Here is an 18,415-nt window from a genome sequence, read left to right on the forward strand (position 1 = left end):
TATGCTTAGACATACCTATTTTTAAGATAGTACATTCCTCCCAATTTTAGACAAAGGACAAGAAAACTGAGTCACAACTACATTGCTTTATTGATATCAACTCCTCTTTAATCAGCACTTCAAACATCTTCATTTTAATTCCAGCAATAATTACAGCAAAATTAAGATGTGCTTTTATAGCAGAGATGTTTAATTTAATGATCTCAATTTAATTAAATGATGCAGCCAACAGCCACTCAGTCTGGATAAAGAGAACCGAGAAGGCTGTAATACCTTCTCAGAAAGAAGTTCTGAAGCCATGTAAAGAAACAGTTCACACAGGAGGAAACAAAAGGCCAAATATGCTAAGGAAGTTCACAAACTTAACCCAGTAGAAACTTCTGAATAGCTGTGCCCAAAATCTGGCAAGGTAAGGCTTAAATTAAACATTAAGTGCTTTAGACAAAGTTTTACAAGGATCAGTAGAAATGATCTAATATTCAACTTACCCTGGGCCTGTCCATAGCTCAGAGTCCAACCCTCAGTATGACTGTGCATTCACGCATTCATCTAACAAAACTGCCTGCTGATGAAAGCAAAAAATGCTTGCGTGCCTAAGGACCATCTTGCAACCTGGAAGACCTGAAATCATGTTCCAGTTCTTCAAACTGTCTTGCAATACAAAACAAATCCCTTCATCTGTGCCTCCAGTTCTCATTTATAGACACGGTTACCTCCTTTCTCCAAAGACACTGTATTGAATATATTAACAGATATGTTTCCTATTAGATGTGCAGAGGCAGAAGCATCAGAGATCATAAGAATTGTCAAATGAAGCTGTAAGAGTACACAGGAAAACTGAGAAGGCTTTCTGTTATTTTGCCAAATATTCACCAAAAAATACTAAAGTATTTACAGTAAATATTTTATTTGATACTACAGAGTTAAAGGCATATATAACAGACCTTTTAAACTAGCACTACACACTCTGCATCACATCATACAAAGAAGCCAACCCAGTTGCGTTTTTTGCTTCTAAGAGTCTCTTGACAGTTCTTAACTTGCAGTCGGAGGTCTGTGTTAGAGTGCGCGCACACATACATAAAGACACACACACATAGAGGGAGAACATAATTAAACCAAGATGAGGAATCTGTTTAAATTACATTTTTATTAGACAACTATATCATAGATAATCAACCTGTCTTTTGACCAAAGAGGTTTAGTTTCTGCCACAAAATATTTCAATCAGTGCAATGACCAGTGTTGTTGCAAATGTTAAAGCTAAATTTTAACAATACAGTATAATCCTGTTTTTTTGAAGAGTGATTACCATTAAAACAGGAAAATGTCTTATCATATCAATTTTATTAAAATTTTAATTAGAATTTATTATATTTATTAGAATTTACCATTTAGAGACTGGTGCTGTTAAAAATTCTTCAGAAATTATTTGAGGTACTCCGACTTCCTCTTAGAGAATATGTTTAGCTTGACGTCTTTTCAGAAGCTTAATACCTATGCTTAGAAAAATGTTAAGCAGTAAGCTGCTTTTCGCTCGGTCTGTCCTCATCTCAGTAATTTGCATCCAACCAAAAGATTAGTTCCTTCTCTGTGTTCACACAATCCTTTAACAAATCCATTAAAAAAACTCCTAACAGGTTTGGTCAAACAGAACTGTATCTAGACATATTTTGCAACACTAATCTCAGCCACTAGAAAGCCAGGTAGTAAGGACCGGGCAAACTAACCATGAAACAATCTTATAAAAAGACTGTCAAGATTTAGAAAATAGAACTGATTTTTAGGACATGGGCACAAACAGGTTTGAGAATGTGGTGACTGCATAAGCGATCTTCACTGCAAGCTTCCCATATATTCCTGCAGGAATTTGCATAAAGACAGTTTAACATTACCTTTGTTTACCACTCCATGGTAGAATGTTTGTGTCCTTTGCAGGACACAGTTTCACCAGTTTAGCTAAACTGTATACATTGTTCAAATCAATTAAGCTGGTGCAAAACCTTATATGGACATTTGTTTTGTCTTAGAGTAGAATCTAAAGGCGGCATGCATGCCTTTCTCTACACTGGTTTAAATATCTTAATTTCAAAAAATATTTAGTTGCTGATTTTGATCAATAATTCTTTCACAACACCTCCAAAAAACTGTCAGGAGTAAAGCCGATGCACTTCAGAACAATCCAATCTTGACAGATTCTGCTTCTGGACATACAGTTCCCTCTATTCCATTTCTAGGAGCTACTGTTGTCAAGAACAGGCACGCCTCCAAACATATACCCTTCTCCTCAAATGCAGGCAACTCAAGTTTTAAGCATGTGGACACATGCCAGGAGGAGCTTTATTGCTATTGCTCACCTCTGTCTTGTTCCAAGAAAAAGTGTAGTCAAGTGGAAATGCTTTAGCAGGTCAAATTCAGTCTGTCATCACTGAGTAAATAATGCTAATTTTAGAATAAAAATGTCCACATAAAAGTTGTATTTTCCTATATAATGGATATATCTATAGGAGTACAGAGAAAAGTCACTGACACAAGAGATCTAAACCTCTTCAACATTGCAACTGAAAAACAATGCATTTGAGATCTATCTCTGAAATTCATCATTTAATATAGCAAACATTACAGCTACATGAAATTAAACATTTTTGAATGATATTTGTTCTTCTACCCCAAAGTTACAAAACCCAAAATCCCTCACATTTCTTCAACCATGTTTATCCAGACTCTTCTGGCATTCAAATACAGTTTCTCCATCATGTCATCCCCACTAAGGTGGAAAACAGACATCTGAAGTTTAGTGTGATGCACATGCAGCTCCTATACCAAGGCCAGATTCTTTGCTTGGTTCTACTGGATGTAGTTGCCCCTCTTCGCTTAGTTTCACCTGTCTGAAGTCTTGTCTGACTTTTTCTAGCAGATCTGGCTTGAAAATTACATCCAGTGCTGTCATTGCCAAAGCTTTTGCTGTGCGCAAAGCATAGAACTGAGCATTCTGCGACCCTATGGAAAAAAAGAAACTTCAGGTTAAATATTACACTAAATACAGAATCACTAAATTATTGCATGAAACATTTTATGAAATAAGATCTTTGGAGTTTATATTGAAAGGATAATCTCAAAAAATGCTGCTTGCCTAAAGTATGCCCATTTTCCAATGCCTCAAAACATTTTTCACATGCAAGTATTTAAATTTCTGCTACTGCTTTAAATAAGCAAGACAGAAAACTGGAAAGTGTTCACATTTCCATTTTTAGAAAATGGAGAGGTTTAAAGCACAATGCTCTGAAAACATTATACAAATATGGTTTAAGATCAAAAATTTTTACTTTTATCTTAGCTTTAATAGGCTCACATTTAGAAAGTCTTCTGTGAATATGCTAGTAGAGCTAATCCTTGTAATTTCTTCCTACTGGATGCTATATTGAAAAGTCAGGTTTTTAGAGAATGTTCCACTATAACAAGTGGTAAACTTTCTCACATACAAATACAAAAACAGATATTCTAGATATCATCAACTTTTTCTGCAACTCTGCAATTAAGTTAATTGTTTCAGGGTCAGTATTCAGCTCAGATCCCATTATGCTTAAAGTAGTTAACTCCACTGCTACATAGGAAATATAGCCACATTCAGGTCTAGCACTCATGCTTCTACAGCTTTACTATGCAGTAGCTTTGAATACCATAGAAGCATGAGAGAGCTTTAATCTTCTGTAATTCCAAGTATTTATAATATCTAGATTTGTTGAAGTTGAGTCAATAACCAGTCCCTACAATGCATAAGGATTCTAAATTTGAACTTCTAACCATTTTTCACTTCAACTCACCTGCAGCTTCTGTGTACTGCTCAGTATGATTCAAGGCATCTGAGCCAATATAAAAATAAGGATGAAGCCCAGGAACTACAAATGTAACATTTCCAAAGTCAGTGGAACCTAAAAGAAGTGGGGAAAGTTTCTGTAAAAAAATATATGAGATACACTATCTCCAGCCTCTATCTAGAACTGAGTATCTTCTGTCTCGAATACTACAATATAAGCATTTCTAAGAAGTCTTTATGCATACAAACACTGCTGCCACTGAGGTGAATTTTCCCTGACTAGCTGTCCTCAGATGCTACTCTCCATTGCACTTTTGATCAATACCCATTTATTGATAAATTTTCATGATGCAAGTGTCTCCTGCTAGTTAGTTGCCAATTCAGAGAAGATGGAAGCTCCAGACCCTGGAAACTGGGGCTGTGCATCTATTTCAAGTTCAGCTAGAGCTCAGCTCCTAGAATCAGTGTATCCAAGATAGTACTTTTGCAGGCCCAACAGTTACTGCTTTTCACCAGCATGCACGCATTAAATATGGGGAGGTAACAGAGGGGTGAGATTCTGAATTACAAATACTCTAAAATACTATTTTGAAACAAAACTAGATTGAGGATAACTTTTCTGTGCTTTTTGATTATTCTCAGTTATGGAAACCTTAACAGTTTAAGCACTCATGAAAAATCAAATATCAGAACTAAACTCCAGATACAATGCTAATGATTCACGGAGAATTCTTGATAGCAATATTGCAAACTTTAATGACAGGACAATTCTGCTTTCATACATGACTAGCATTGTCAATATGTTAGTGACAGTACTTATCTTGAAGGTACATTATCCATTTAAAAACACCATCCGGAAGCAGTAGACCAGTCATAGTAAGTCATTCAAGAGTTTGCAATTACTTCAAGTTCCTTTTTCTACTCAAACAAGCAATTCACTCAGTATCTAAATACAGCGCCAGGTTCTCCCTTGTTTATGAAAATTATATTAGAAATTTGAGAAACCAATGTGTGGTTATTGCGAAATTCAAGCACAAGAGGACGCATAAAATCACCTTGTTCAATGGCGAGGGGAAAAGAGATGATCAGTTAGGAGCTCTCCATTAACTTTTTCCAGGCCAGAGCTGTGAGAATTTTGGTTTTTTTTTCTGAGATAGCAGATGAAAGTGCTTTTCCAAAGGCTTGAAATTATTTCTAGCTCATTAAGTAGCCTCCTTATCAAAGTAACCTTACTGGAGAAAGGGTATCACTTAGACCTTAAGACTTCGCAATGCACTGACTAAAGAGTATAGCCTCTACATGGAAAGAGGATCATTAAATGCAAGTCCACAGAACCTGCATTTTGTGATTAAAGAGGATAAGATTCTAGCTTGCTATTTCTTCTGCTTATATACAAATAGAAGCAGGAAAATGTGTTCAAACAATGATCTTTTCCCACAGAGTATTTCCACAGTATTCAATTCAATAAAATCCAACTCTTAACACAGCAGCTTATTTTAATTTTCAATATTCTACATTGTTAATTCATTTTTTGATCAATCTACAAAGACAAAATGGAATCTTAGGAGTTCCAAACTATACCAAAAATGCTAGACTGGCCTTACTAATCTCAAATAGACTGCTGGAAAGACTGAAGTTTTTCCTGCTTTCAACTAACAAATGAAGCATTAGAAATTTCTGGTGCATCCCAGCTCACAACCAAATAGTTCCACTAGAAATGGTCATATCCAAACCTCTACCAACTTACATGTTATTTTTGCTGAATGTAAGGTATCTAAACTGGGCATTTTCTAGTAAAATATAGAGTTTACCAGGTCAGTTTTTAATAAAATTGATAGTCACATTTTCCCTTTATCAGGAAAGCATTAAGCCCTTAGTCATAATCCAGCAACACATTTAAAACATCAGATGTTCCAATATTTCCATACAAACAACTGGAACTACACACTTGCTAGAGCTGTACAGATAAGATTTGCTTCTGGAAGCATAAATAACAGTAGTTATCAGCACAACATAGACTTGCGCACAGCCTTCAACAGAAACACATTAAGAGCTCCAGCCTCTCCACCCTGTAGCAGATACTGCAACCTAGTCACTAAGCACACAACAGAAGCCACAACTGCCACATACATGAAAGGAGGAAAAATGCAAAGATTTCAGGAAGCCTTTATCTAGAGTCTTAAGCTTCAAAAGTGGTATTTTCAAAACATACTGGCTCCTTCTTAACATCACCTACATCAATCTTGTCTGCAAGACACCAATGAATGTTTAAAATACCAAAATTATCACAAGTGTGGGGGCCTGCAATGTGCTCAGCTAAGCCGTTTGCTTTGGAAGGATACCAATATCCTGTAGTAGAACTATCCTAACAGCAGAAGAAGAAATAGGTCATGGCACCCGGTCAAAGCCAACTTGGATTCAAATTTTCACACCACTCTTGCTGTGTGCCAAATAAGTGGAGTTTTCCACAAGGGAATGTAATTTGATGGACTAAAGGAATTCTTCAAAAACACTTAGCTGCCTAGAGTGATACCTGTAAGCAGACCGATACTAATACCCATGTAGAGGTGGCAGCGAGTATGCTCATCTGTTAACGACCTTTCTGCTGCACAGACATGGAGAAGCAACTGAGCTATCTTCCTTCCCTTTCAACAGAAGAAAAGGATATCCTAAAAGAAAACATTGAAAACCATATGAAAACTGAACAGAAATAGAGGTATTGAAAAAGATGAGACAAAACACTCAACCCCCCCAAAAAGGGTAGCATATGAAAATCTATGTCTCCAGAGGATGTGCTTAAGTTATCACTCCCAAATCCCCACCACAATTCACTGGACAAGCTGTGGGGGGAAGAAAATTCAGTAAAGCCTAGCTGCACTGTAAAATAAAAGCTCAATTGCTTGAGAATATTCTGATACTTGATAAACAATTAAGGACAGGCATATTAAACAAGTTAACACTTAACACTTAATGCATTATGTAACTTGTATATGAAAACACTACTGTATTACAATTACATGTTTGTACCGGGTCCATCCAAAGGGTCTCTGAAACAGCAAGGTCACCAGTATTCATGGTCTTTAAACACTTAGTAACAATGGTTTGTGAGGGAAGCAACTAGCACAGCTACAGAAAATTTCACTACAGTTAGCATTCTAAAGACAGGAAAACAAGGTACTTAGCCCCCTTTTAAGGTCAAATGAACAAAGCAATAAATGTTGCTTACACCATATTGAAAATCAGTAAAGAAATCTGCCTTTAGTTATATTTGTTTCTAAACCAAGAAAACTAGCCAATTAAGGGAAAATATGCTAGTGTTGCCTTAATTTAGAAGGAAAGTAACCAACAGAGAAAAAAGACAGTTAGATACAGTTAGATATGTCTCCCCGCCCAGAATACAACTGAAAGTTTGGAGAATTCCACTTCCAAATCCTGTAGATTTCAACTGTCTAAAGATGATCTGTTTTAATATAGAGAAGATTAGTATTGCAATCAACCATTTAGAATAAAAATTTTCGAATAAGCAAAATCTTTCATTTCTAACCAAAGAGAAATACTTTTAACAGGAGTGGAGCAAAAATGTTTTTGTATGACCAGTAGTGAAGGCCATGAATACCTTCAAAGGTCCACACTTTTGAGTAAGAATGTTGAAGTAGCAGCAGCAGTCACAGAAAACTTTGAGAGCTCCTGTAGAAGATTCTAAAGAAATGTAAAGGGTAAGCAGCAACCCACCTAAATATTCAAGAATTCACACTCCTATTACTATAGCCCTCAGAGACTAAGAAAGTTTAATAGTTTGAGACATTTTGGATCAGAGTCAGAACCCAGAAACAAGCACCTAGTTGAATGGCATCCTTTGAAAAATTAAAGAAAGAAGCATAGAATTACTGATAATAGAAAGGGTTTTTTTAATTAGGGTTACTGAGATACTTAAAGAAGCTTCCACTTAAAAGTCCCTCTAAAACATTAGTTAGATGCCAGTTGATTTGTTCATCAGACTTAGATGAAATTATTAAACAAAGTTCCTAAAAATTAGATCTCACCTCCATTTCTACAAATCCCAGGATTCTATATTTCAAAGCAATGATGAGCCTCAGTTCATCCCACACACTCAAGTTCAGTAAGACAGCTCTTCTCCTTCTACTCTCCTTCTACCCCCCCCCCAAACAAAATTTCCTATATGAAATATTCTGAAAATGATTATTGCTTTTCCTATTTGTCAGGGAAATTTATCAACATCCAGAGCAAACACAAACTCACAAGCCAGAGGTATGATCCTTTTAGGGAGTTTTGATTTTCTAATTTGATTTTTGTCTTCTGACCAGAGTATACTTAACCTACCTCTATCCCATTACTGTATACACTTAAGATGTAATCAATCTAAGCTTGCCTTAATAAGAGCCAGATTTGAGTTACCTGACAAACCATTCAAAACACAGTCATCTGAGATAAATTCGATTCCAAGCTTCCTTCCATTCTCCTTGTAAACATTCTCCAGGGTTTTATTTGGAAGCACATTGTAGTAATCTTGTTCACCACCTTTTATTTCCACCTAAGGAAAACAAACAGACGTTATTCCCCAATCTAAGCCAGTTTAACCTAAACAGTGTTTAATGATCTGAAAATTAAAGTACATGTCCACATTTTCAGCCCATATCAAAAACAGACCAAAGTGCTAAGTTCCTTTAAAAAATTATAACAAGCTTTTAGCTTTCTTCATTTAGCCAAATACTATCTTTGATCAGAACACAGCTGAGGGTTCCTTCAAGCTTCCACAAGACTGTCAAATTCCAGAAGCATGGATTTTGTGTATAGCATTATTAATTTAAAACAGTAAGCAGATTTTCTAAAATGGCCTCTAATAGATTTCAGTGCAGGTACTATTAAACTAGGCAGAAAGTCATTTAGTCTTTTGTCAAATTCAATTTTACTATTTTTAGGTTAAGAACAGTCCCAATAATTACCGCTCCATACACATTTTAAAATAAAGGCAAAAAAGTATCAGTGTCAAGCTTCAAGAGACCTTAACTTCCATTTAGAGAAGTAAAAATAAAACAAAATAAAAACTTTTTGTAATGCTTTTCTAGCTGGAGTGGAGATCATACTAGAAAAACAGCATAACTCAAATAGCCCTTGAAACTCACTAGCTCATGTCCATATACAATCCACATATCACATTCATATACTCATCCATTCTGGTGACATTCTTTCCACTAAAGAGTTTTTAGCAGAAAGCCAAGGCACCAGCCTGTAACTACAAAGCAAGCAGAATCACTGATCTCAGCAATACATGGCAAGGTAATCATATAGGACCAGCTATAGAAGAACGTTATTTACTAAAAGTAAAAAGTGGGAACTTGGTAGCCAGAATTACTGTTTTAATATTTGCAATTCAGACAACAAGTATGAGCACACTAATCAAGTTTGTTGACAATACTAAATTGAAGATGGGAGAAAGCAGTTAATAAACTGGAGGGTACAGCTACTACTCAGAAGGATCTCAACAGGCCAGAAAAAACAGGCTGACAGAAACCTTATGAAGTTTAGCAAAAACAAGTGCAAAGTTTTACACCTGCAAGGGAATAATACAGCAGCACTAGCTGTGGACTGACTGGCTAGGAAACAGCCCCGCAGAAAATAACCCAGTGGTCGTAGTGGACAAGTTGAAAATGAGCCAGTAGTCTACCCTTGCAGCAATGGGACCAAACACAAACTGAATTGTATTAGCAACACTGTAACCAGCTAGTTGAGGAAAACGATTCTCCTCAACTCTTGTGAGACAACATCTTGAATACTGTGCCCAGTTTTGGGATCTTTGACTCAAAACTGGAGAGGACAGGGAAGGGCCACCAAGATGACTAGTGGACTGAAGAACATGATATACAAGGAAAAGCTGGGAGAACTGGGTTTGTTCAGCCATCAGAAGAGGAGGTTAATGGAGAGACCTTACTGCTATCTATAACAAGATAGCATGGTACAGAGAAGACAGAAACAGACTTCCCAGAGATGTCCAGTGGTAGAACAAGAGACAACAGATAAGCTGCAACACTAAACGTTCCTGTTGCACATAAAAATTAGGAAAGCCTTATTTGAGGTGAGAGAGAAGGGAACTGAATACTGTAAACAGGCTGCCCAGAAAGGCTGCAGAATCTTCGTCCCTGGAGACATTCAAAACTTCACAAGGCCCCAGATAACCCTGTCTAGCTGGTCCTGCTCTGAGCAGAGTTCATTGAACCAGATGACCTCTGGATGCCTCCTGCAGCCTAGATTATTCTGTGGCATTGTATTTATAAACCAAAGTTTGCTTTCAGGACAGCATTCAGCAATAGAATGTCATAAACATCTATATTAATTTTAGTTAAGTACCATGCAGACAAATGCTGTAAGCCTCTCTTTTGTATTCTGGCCTACCTTATCTTCAGCGTAACAGAAATATATGACCATGAAGACATTCTTACTTTGCATCCTGTGGCCACTGCTGCAGCTTTGAAACAGTTTTCAACTTTCTCTATCAGAACAGAAAGATCTTTCACTGAAGGGGCACGCAAGTAAAACTCTAGTTCAGTGTAAGAAGGAATGATGTTAGGTTTCACACCACCATTTTTTATTACACCTATAGAAAGAGAAAGGTCATGTTACCAATGTTGCATACAATCGCTTACTCTTCAGCTTTGTCATGAATCTCTTAAGAACAAAATCAACAAAAATAAAGCATAAGTTGAGTATGAAATGACAAAAATATAGTATGTGGACATTTTTCTTCATCATGTCAGATTAGTAAATGGGATGTGCAAAGCCTTTCCAGTGTAATTTTCTCTCATTCATCTGATTAGCCAGCTGTTATTTACCTAAAGAAAAAACAAAATAGCATTTGTAATTAATACTGTGGAATTCAATGCATCAGAGCTGTTAAACAATCCTGTTGTTATTAAGAAATAGGGAAAAAAAAATCTGCCATAAAGGCTACTTCGGATTCCAGTCTTTCAAGTTTCCTGGACTAGGACATGTTTCTAACTTATTTTGTCAGCTTGGAGAGAATTTTATTGACTCTTATGTTTTTATGCAATGCTAAAATTCTTCACTTACAGCAATGTGCATGTGCTGCAGTGTGCAGAATGTTCAGTCAACTCTTCATGCTAATTCCTTGAAAATACTGGTGTGTGTGTAAAAAATATATACATATATGTAGAGGCACACAATTTTATTCATGGGTCAGGCTTGAGCTGATGACTGCATAGTTTTCAATTATGGCATCAGAAACAGTATCATAAAAATATTTAGTTATTTCAACAGTAAAACAGTGTATACCTCAACACCACATTAGATTTCAATGCATTAACAATGGCTAGTTGTTTTTAAAAGACTGTCCTTGCTCTCAGGCCTCTTACCATGAATTTGTGATTTCAGATTTGTTTCAAGTAGAATCCAAGAAACCGTTTTATCTGTCTGAAATGGAAATACTGCACAAGGCTACTGTGTTGCTTAAGACTGAAAAAATCACCACTATCAGGATGCAAATGGGCAACAAATCTTCAATTTTAGTGCAGAAAACAGATTAGGACTATGAACTGTACCTCAAATAAAATCCAATCTTGAACATAGTCAATAAAGTAAACAAAGTGCTCAAATGATCAGTACCAATCTATAACAGAAGGAACAGCTCAGATGAGAGGGACAGACATCACAAAAAGCAGCAGTAAGCAAGCAACCATGCAAATTTACAAGGTACACGCCATAGTACCTTGTACCAAAAACAAGTAGCTTATGAAGCAAACTACTTTCACTTGTTTTTAATGCATCTGTAAACAGAACTGGGTAAAGTCAAACAGTATGTCTACACTTAAATTTCAAAGCAACTGCAATATCGAGTAGACAGCAGACCTAGCTTCAAAGAAGGTGGTTTACACAGCAGTTATAGCACATAGGTTATAAAAAATAAAAAGCTTCATCTACAAGGAGGGTACACTGATTAGTATAACTTCTTGAACATAACACACAACCCAAGAAAAAACATATACGTTCCTTTTCTGTTTACTGCACAGGAGGAACAATGGACTATCAAATACTAGACAAACTCAAAACAAAACTGTTCAACTCTTTAAAGCATTGCTTAGAAATTCTAGAGTTTAAGTGATGGAAACTATTTCAATGCTTATTAGTTAATTAAGACAAAGACACTAGGATCAGTTGCTTAATATAGCTACTGCTGTTATTGCAAACCTGCAGCACAAAACCTGATACTGTTGTAAGGAAAACATTTCTAAAATCAAAATCTGCAAAACCATTTTTAAAACCAAAATTCTGGCTCCTTTCCCTAACATATTTTAAAGATTTCTGATTTGAAAAACAGTTTGGTGACTGCCTTAAGCATCACTGTGGTTCAGAAAGTGTTATTTTCCCTTAGGCTTGTTTAGATAGTTAATTCATTACCCACACTGTTTAGTTTAGGTTCAGGTCCCACAATTTTAAACCTGCAATGCAAGTTTCATAAACAGCTCAGAATTAAGTGTAGTTTCCTATCCTTCTACAGGATAGACAGCTAAAGTTAGCTGGAAAAAAAGGCTGTGTCCATTGTCTGAAATTCATTCAGTTGACTACATGGCAAAACTGTGAATGTATCTTCATCTACAGCCCAAAGGCCTAGGACTTCCAGATGTCCATCCAGACTTCCTGGAGAGAAATGTGCACATGCATTATACAGATCACCTAAGCACAAGCAGCCAAGACACATGCAATGATCATTTGCTCAGGATTTCTATAAGTGTAATAGCTCACAGCAAGTGTTCCAAATAAGTGGAAGTCCTGTAGAAATGGCCATATTTCTTATTCTCAATTTAGAAAAAAATGTGGATGGTGGAATAAGAGAAATCTGAGATTATTTAGTCTTATACATTTGCAAAAATACATACATTAACAAGGATTTCAAGGCCTAGTACCAAAATAAACTTGGTCTTAAGGCGGGGGGGGGGGGGGGCCTTCTGAATTGCAACTTCAGATGCATGGACTTAAAATTTGTCTAAACTCTACTCAAGTACCTGTGTCCTCTTTTGAATCTGACCCATAAGTCTATTTTCACCAGTTAATTCTGGACACTGTATGATTTTAAAAGTTAGAGAAGAATATTTAAATGAAACATTGCTATTTCATATTTGAAGTGACTATACTAATTTAGTCTATAAAGTACTTTAAATTGTGGGATTTTGTAGGTTAGTATTTGAACAGCCTAAAGTCTTACTTGCTGGACATTAGATTTAATGAAGCTCTCACCATGAACTCTCCAGGTTGGTTTCATTTGCTGTCTTAAAACAGACAGATTGTTGTATGCAAGAACAGCAGCATCTAATGCATTAACTCCTTCCCAAGGATAAGCAGCAGCATGAGAAGCTTTTCCATAGTATTTCACAGTCACACTAGGAAATAAAAAGCATTGCTTATTTATTTTTTCGTTCACTAAGAAAATCCTCTAAAAAGTTTTTGATTCACACAGCTGTAGTTATCTACCTTCTGCCTGGCAGAACACAAAGCAACAGTTTATAAGGCACTGTTGCAAAGTTAAACTATCTCAACATAGGCAACATTTTCAGATCAACAAAATGAAGTTACATCAAGAAAAATCAGGCAAAAGAACTATTGCTAATATACCACTACACAGCCTTTTTCTGCAAAGTACAAGCTTCACATACTAAGTAATTTTCTCCAATATTGTTTATGCCTGCCTGACCACTCAGAGGCTTCAAGTTTCTGACAAATTCTGCTGAAGAATAACATCCTGTTCTGATTCAAACTCAGAAGTTAATTGGCCCTAACTCTTGTCAAACTAAAAAAAAAAAAAACTTTACACTGCATATAAGACAGCAAAACCACATTAATAGGATCACATATAACCCATATCTAAATATCAAATGCCAAATTTTAAAACAGTAGTAAAGGCATAGCCTAGTATAAAATACACATCACTATGCCGCAGTAAGAATATCCTCTCCCTGCACACCTCAAAGAAGCTGGTTGAAGGACTTGCAAAAATAAACTACTGCAAAAGTTATTCTCGATCTTTCTAAAAATCACATTATACTGTACTTAAATATTATATTTGATATAAATTGCTTGGTTTCATTTAAAAGGGGCCATCTATCCTAGCCTAGCAAAATAATGTATTTAATACTTCAAACTGTATGAAAATTCCTTATAAGAGGCAATAAATATTGACAACTTTATATGGTATTACTAGTCATTAAATATACAAATACTAATTTTATCAATACTAAAGGTTCTAACTAAAAATTTGTTTGGACTCAGCACCTCGTCCTTTAAATACAATGCTCCATCCCCAGGCTCAGAACTCCCCCAAATACATACAGCCTCTTACCCTGTTAGGGTCAACCTAACTTGCTTGACCCTCTGTCTTGCACAGATGCCAACTTAACCACTTACTCTGTACTAACCCCCTTATGCCCGAAACCATGCCAGGGCTGTTAAGTTATTACCAGAACCTGAATACCAGATGGGAAAAAGGGGCACAACGGAGCATATTGTTGCAGCAGAACAAATGCCTTACGCTACTGCCTTCAACCTGAAGTATTATGTCATGATGCCTTTCTCTTCCTCCCTCACCCTTCAAGACAAACATACACCCCACTGAAGAGTTTTATTTAAAATGTTATCACATATGAATCAAGATAAGAAAGCTAATCCATAAACATCCCAAGCATTAGACTGCAGCCCCTCAAAAAACAAAGAAGGCAGGACAGATCACTGGGTAGTTATTCTCAGGAAACAGGAAGGAAGGGAAAGTAAAGCAAATAGCAATACTGCAATCATCTTTTCCAAAAGAGACACATGCTTCTTATTTGTATATATGCCTATATACACACACATATATACACACACACGCACACTTTTTTTCTCTCAGCATTCCTTTTCTTGTAGTTGCTATTGCTACACAAGTGCCATATACTCTCAGAGGAAAAAAAAAAAAGAGTCAGACTTTTGGTGAACAATGCAATCCTAAACAACCTTAACATATCAGCACAAGAGCACATACTCTATTTGATGAATAAAACATCCAAGCTGATTAGGTGAATGGTAAGTGAGTTAAGTATGGATTTACAAGTTATCCCAATATGTTATTTTTACACTTCAGGCACAGAACAGCTTCAAAGTTTGCAGATAGTAATACTAGTAAGTCAGTGATCTGTAGACCTAAAATTCCTGGGAAATGACCAAAAGGTCAAATGCTTATACCTCATCCTTATATAAAACATGACAAAGGTTAAATGTTTCAGGCTTTCTAAAGCAGCAAGTTGTTTCACACAGTACTCCTCCATATTCAAGGTTTAAATGCTATCTAGGACTTGCATCTTACTACAGACCACCCTCTGAAGGCAGATTTCCAAATCTTTGTGTCAATCTTAACAAGCTATTACAAGAACCAAGAATGAACAGAAAGACAAAACTATCAACAAAAGCTCTATCTTGAAATTAAAAGAGTCTTTAATGGACAGCAACCAAAAGCCAAGCTGAGCTAAGTTTCACAAACAGATTATAAACAGTTAAGACTCTTTAGAAACATGAAAGAAGAATACAGCACAGGGTTAGCTACACGAGGAAGACTGGGCCTAACAGACCTTGTCCATTTCTACCCTAAAACTAAGTAATAATGAAAGCAAATTATTCACCAAGAACAGCACTGAATGAGAAGGCAAAATGGCTAATAAAAGCAACCAAAAGGGGTTGGAAAGTAGCATAACCAAGACGAAACCAGCACTCAGTGCATTCAAGTTAGAGATGGTTGGATACCCATTTAATTACTACAAAATTTAGTCAAAGACAACAAATGTAATACTTAGACAAAAAGCTTGAACTGGAGCGAGCTTACTAATGGCATCCCTGCAGGGTAAGTCCTCAGAATCAAATACTAGTGACTGTGTGGCATAAAATCTACTAATGAAAACTGCTGGTAGCCTAAAGCTGGGACATCATGAAAGTAGAAGAGGTTTATAATATCAAAGAAAGAATGGCACGACCTTGCAGATTGGCATCACAGAAATAGGATGAAACTCAAAAATACAGAAAAGATTGTGCATTTCTCCTTTAAGAGTTCACTGCTTGAAAACAACTGAAGAGTAATCCTCCCATACAGGATCTACAGAATGATTATGAGGTACCAGTTTGCTGAGAGGCAAAAAACTCTAAGATACATATACCCTGAAATTTCCAGGAAATAAGGACACACAGGGGTTCCAGAATTGGCTGAGTACAGCCTAATGACATTCCACCTGAAGTTTTGTGCAAAATCCTGATTGTGTGTGTTCCAGAAGAAGTACTCCAAAACAAGTTGTTACAAGTACAATGAACAAGTACAGAGAAGGAAAAGTAGGACTAATCAAAAGTAGTCAAGATCTAGTTTTCAAAGAGTTATATGGCTAGCTGGTGAAACGAAGGCTTAGAGAGGAGACTGTATGTATATTGTCTCTACATACATTGTGGGTAAACATGAAGGATGGACAAGAATTAATTTGAATCCAAAAAACTCAAGCTGATGAGAGAGCTAACAGATGTAAAATGGCCAGTATTAAGTTCAGGTTGGAAAAAATCCTAACAATAACTAAGTCCAGCTGATCAGCTGTTTCCGAAGTGGAAGAGAAACACAACTACTTTCAAAAATGATGAGAACATTTATACAAAGGGGTATATGACTTAGTGCCCAAGAAAGCACAGAACTATGATCAATGAAACTGCTCCCACTTCTATGTTCTAAGATTTAAAGAATGGATGCTTTTCAAAGGAAGACTTTTTTAGAGAGAAGATAATGGCATGCATGTGTAAAAAAGAATGCTTAGAAATAATATCACAAGAAAAAATGAATTCTGGAGACCCATGTAAGATTAACTGAGAGCCACAAATGGTCTTTAATACTAAATTTTAAGTGTGAAGAGCATCAACATTAACATTTAAGAACTTTCCAGCATACACACGATGCTATATTGTAACAAGCAAGTTGGTGTTCTGCTGAATGTCTTCCTTGATATCCATCCTCTCTACTAACATTTTACAAATGAATCAAAAGATACAAGTCCAATGAACTCCCACAAAACAATATTATACAAAGTTGTTGCAAGCTGAACACTGCACTTCGGAAAAACTGCTCTGAATGTCCAGAACAGTGACTTCAGCTGACTGTAAATACCTTCTTTGAAGAGAACCTGCAAGGTCCCAGGCCCTAAATTCTGCCTCTTTCAAAGCAGCTCTCCTACTGCAAAGGATAACAATAATCCCACCCTTTCCACCCCAACTTGCCCACTCACTCGTGCTCTGCTACATCAGGCAGATAGGCTGCATTTTCTTGTGACGGGTGTGCCATAAAAACCACATCCAGGTCATCAAACACTCCAGCTTTTATGAGGTCTATTTTGCCTCCTCCTTCTTCTTCTGCAGGTGTCCCCAGCACTATAATCTGCAGCACAAACACACAGAGTCAGGGGCCGACTGGCCCACAGAAGCCAGGGTCACAGGCCGAGGACGAAACCGCCCGGCCGGAAGGGGTCTCACCTGGACAGCGGCAGGCAGTGGCTGGGGTAAGCTCTCCAGGGCAGCCTTCAGTCCCAGCGCGGCAGCGGCGCCCACCTCGGCGATGAGGTTGTGTCCGCAAGCGTGGCCGATGCCGGGGAGGGCGTCGTACTCGCAGAGGAAGGCGACACGGAGGGGGCGAAGGCCATGGGGGGCGGCCGTACCCCACTCAGCGCGGAAGGCTGTGCCCAGCTTGTAGCGGGGCTGCACGGCCCAGGCGGCGCCGGGCAGCTCCCCGCTGGAGAAGAAGCGGGTCATGGCGTCGTGCGCCTGGTGCTCCTCGTAGGCCAGCTCGGGCCGACTCCAGATGTCGTGGCTCAGCGCACCCAGCCGCGCCGCGTTCAGCTCCACGCTCTCGCACGCCTGCTGCTTTAGCTTCTCCAGTGCCAGCGGCGGCAGCGCGGCGGCGGCCACTGCGGCGGAGCCGCTCTGCACCGGGTCCTGCGGCCTCATGATGGAGCGGCGAAGCGGCCCGAGAAGCACCTGTCAACGCGCGCGGACCAACCGTCCCCAACGGCCAACCGTCCCCAACGGCCAGCCCGCGCGCACCTGTCGGCCGCCCCGTAAGCCGCGCGCCGTCGCCGACAGCCCTTTTTAACACCGCCTCGGCGCCGCGGGGCACGCTGGGAGATGTAGTTCTGCTCCCCGGCACCTCCCGCAGGCGGCGCCCGGCCAGCACTACCCATCCCAGTGCGCCCAGCGCGGGGCTCCCCCCGCCGCCCTCTCCGCCCCCCCGCTCCGGGGGCTGTGTTCGTTATGTCGGCGTTAGTTTCTGGCGGTTTGTGTGTGGTGGCCGATGTGCCTCACGCAGAGCCGGGGGGGGGCCTTGTTTGGGCTTTGTGAGTAATATGAAGAGGAGTTCTCCTTAAGTTCTCACCCTCTCGTCAGCGTGAGACCTGATTTGACCTGTGTTACACGTATGGTTTTTACTTGCAGGTCCCGCTTTAGACTTTTTACTGTTACATTGTGCTGCTGATTGAGCATGTGCCTTGCTCTCACACCTTTGTCAGGTACCGGGCCTCCCATTTTTAG

At 38.3% G+C, this 18,415-nt stretch overlaps 1 protein-coding gene across 2 annotated transcripts; it reads right to left on the reverse strand.

The window, feature by feature from the left end:
- Window positions 1-890: 890 nt before the first annotated feature.
- PM20D2 (peptidase M20 domain containing 2) lies at window positions 891-17,934 on the reverse strand. 2 transcript variants are annotated; one of them, XM_062572768.1, is made up of 7 exons: window positions 17,366-17,934; window positions 17,122-17,270; window positions 13,085-13,227; window positions 10,276-10,430; window positions 8,234-8,369; window positions 3,825-3,932; window positions 891-3,000 (listed from the first exon to the last, which is right to left on the reverse strand). In XM_062572768.1, exons 1-7 carry the CDS (start codon window positions 17,834-17,836, stop codon window positions 2,795-2,797), a joined length of 1,368 nt encoding a protein of 455 aa, XP_062428752.1. In that variant the 5' UTR covers window positions 17,837-17,934; the 3' UTR covers window positions 891-2,794. The 2 variants fall into 2 exon arrangements, with proteins under 2 accessions (XP_062428752.1, XP_062428753.1); XM_062572769.1 differs by lacking the exons at window positions 891-3,000; window positions 3,825-3,932 and adding an exon at window positions 5,924-6,486.
- Window positions 17,935-18,415: the final 481 nt, after the last annotated feature.

Source organism: Rhea pennata, chromosome 3 (genome assembly GCF_028389875.1).
Source record: "Rhea pennata isolate bPtePen1 chromosome 3, bPtePen1.pri, whole genome shotgun sequence".
NCBI lineage: Eukaryota > Metazoa > Chordata > Aves > Rheiformes > Rheidae > Rhea > Rhea pennata.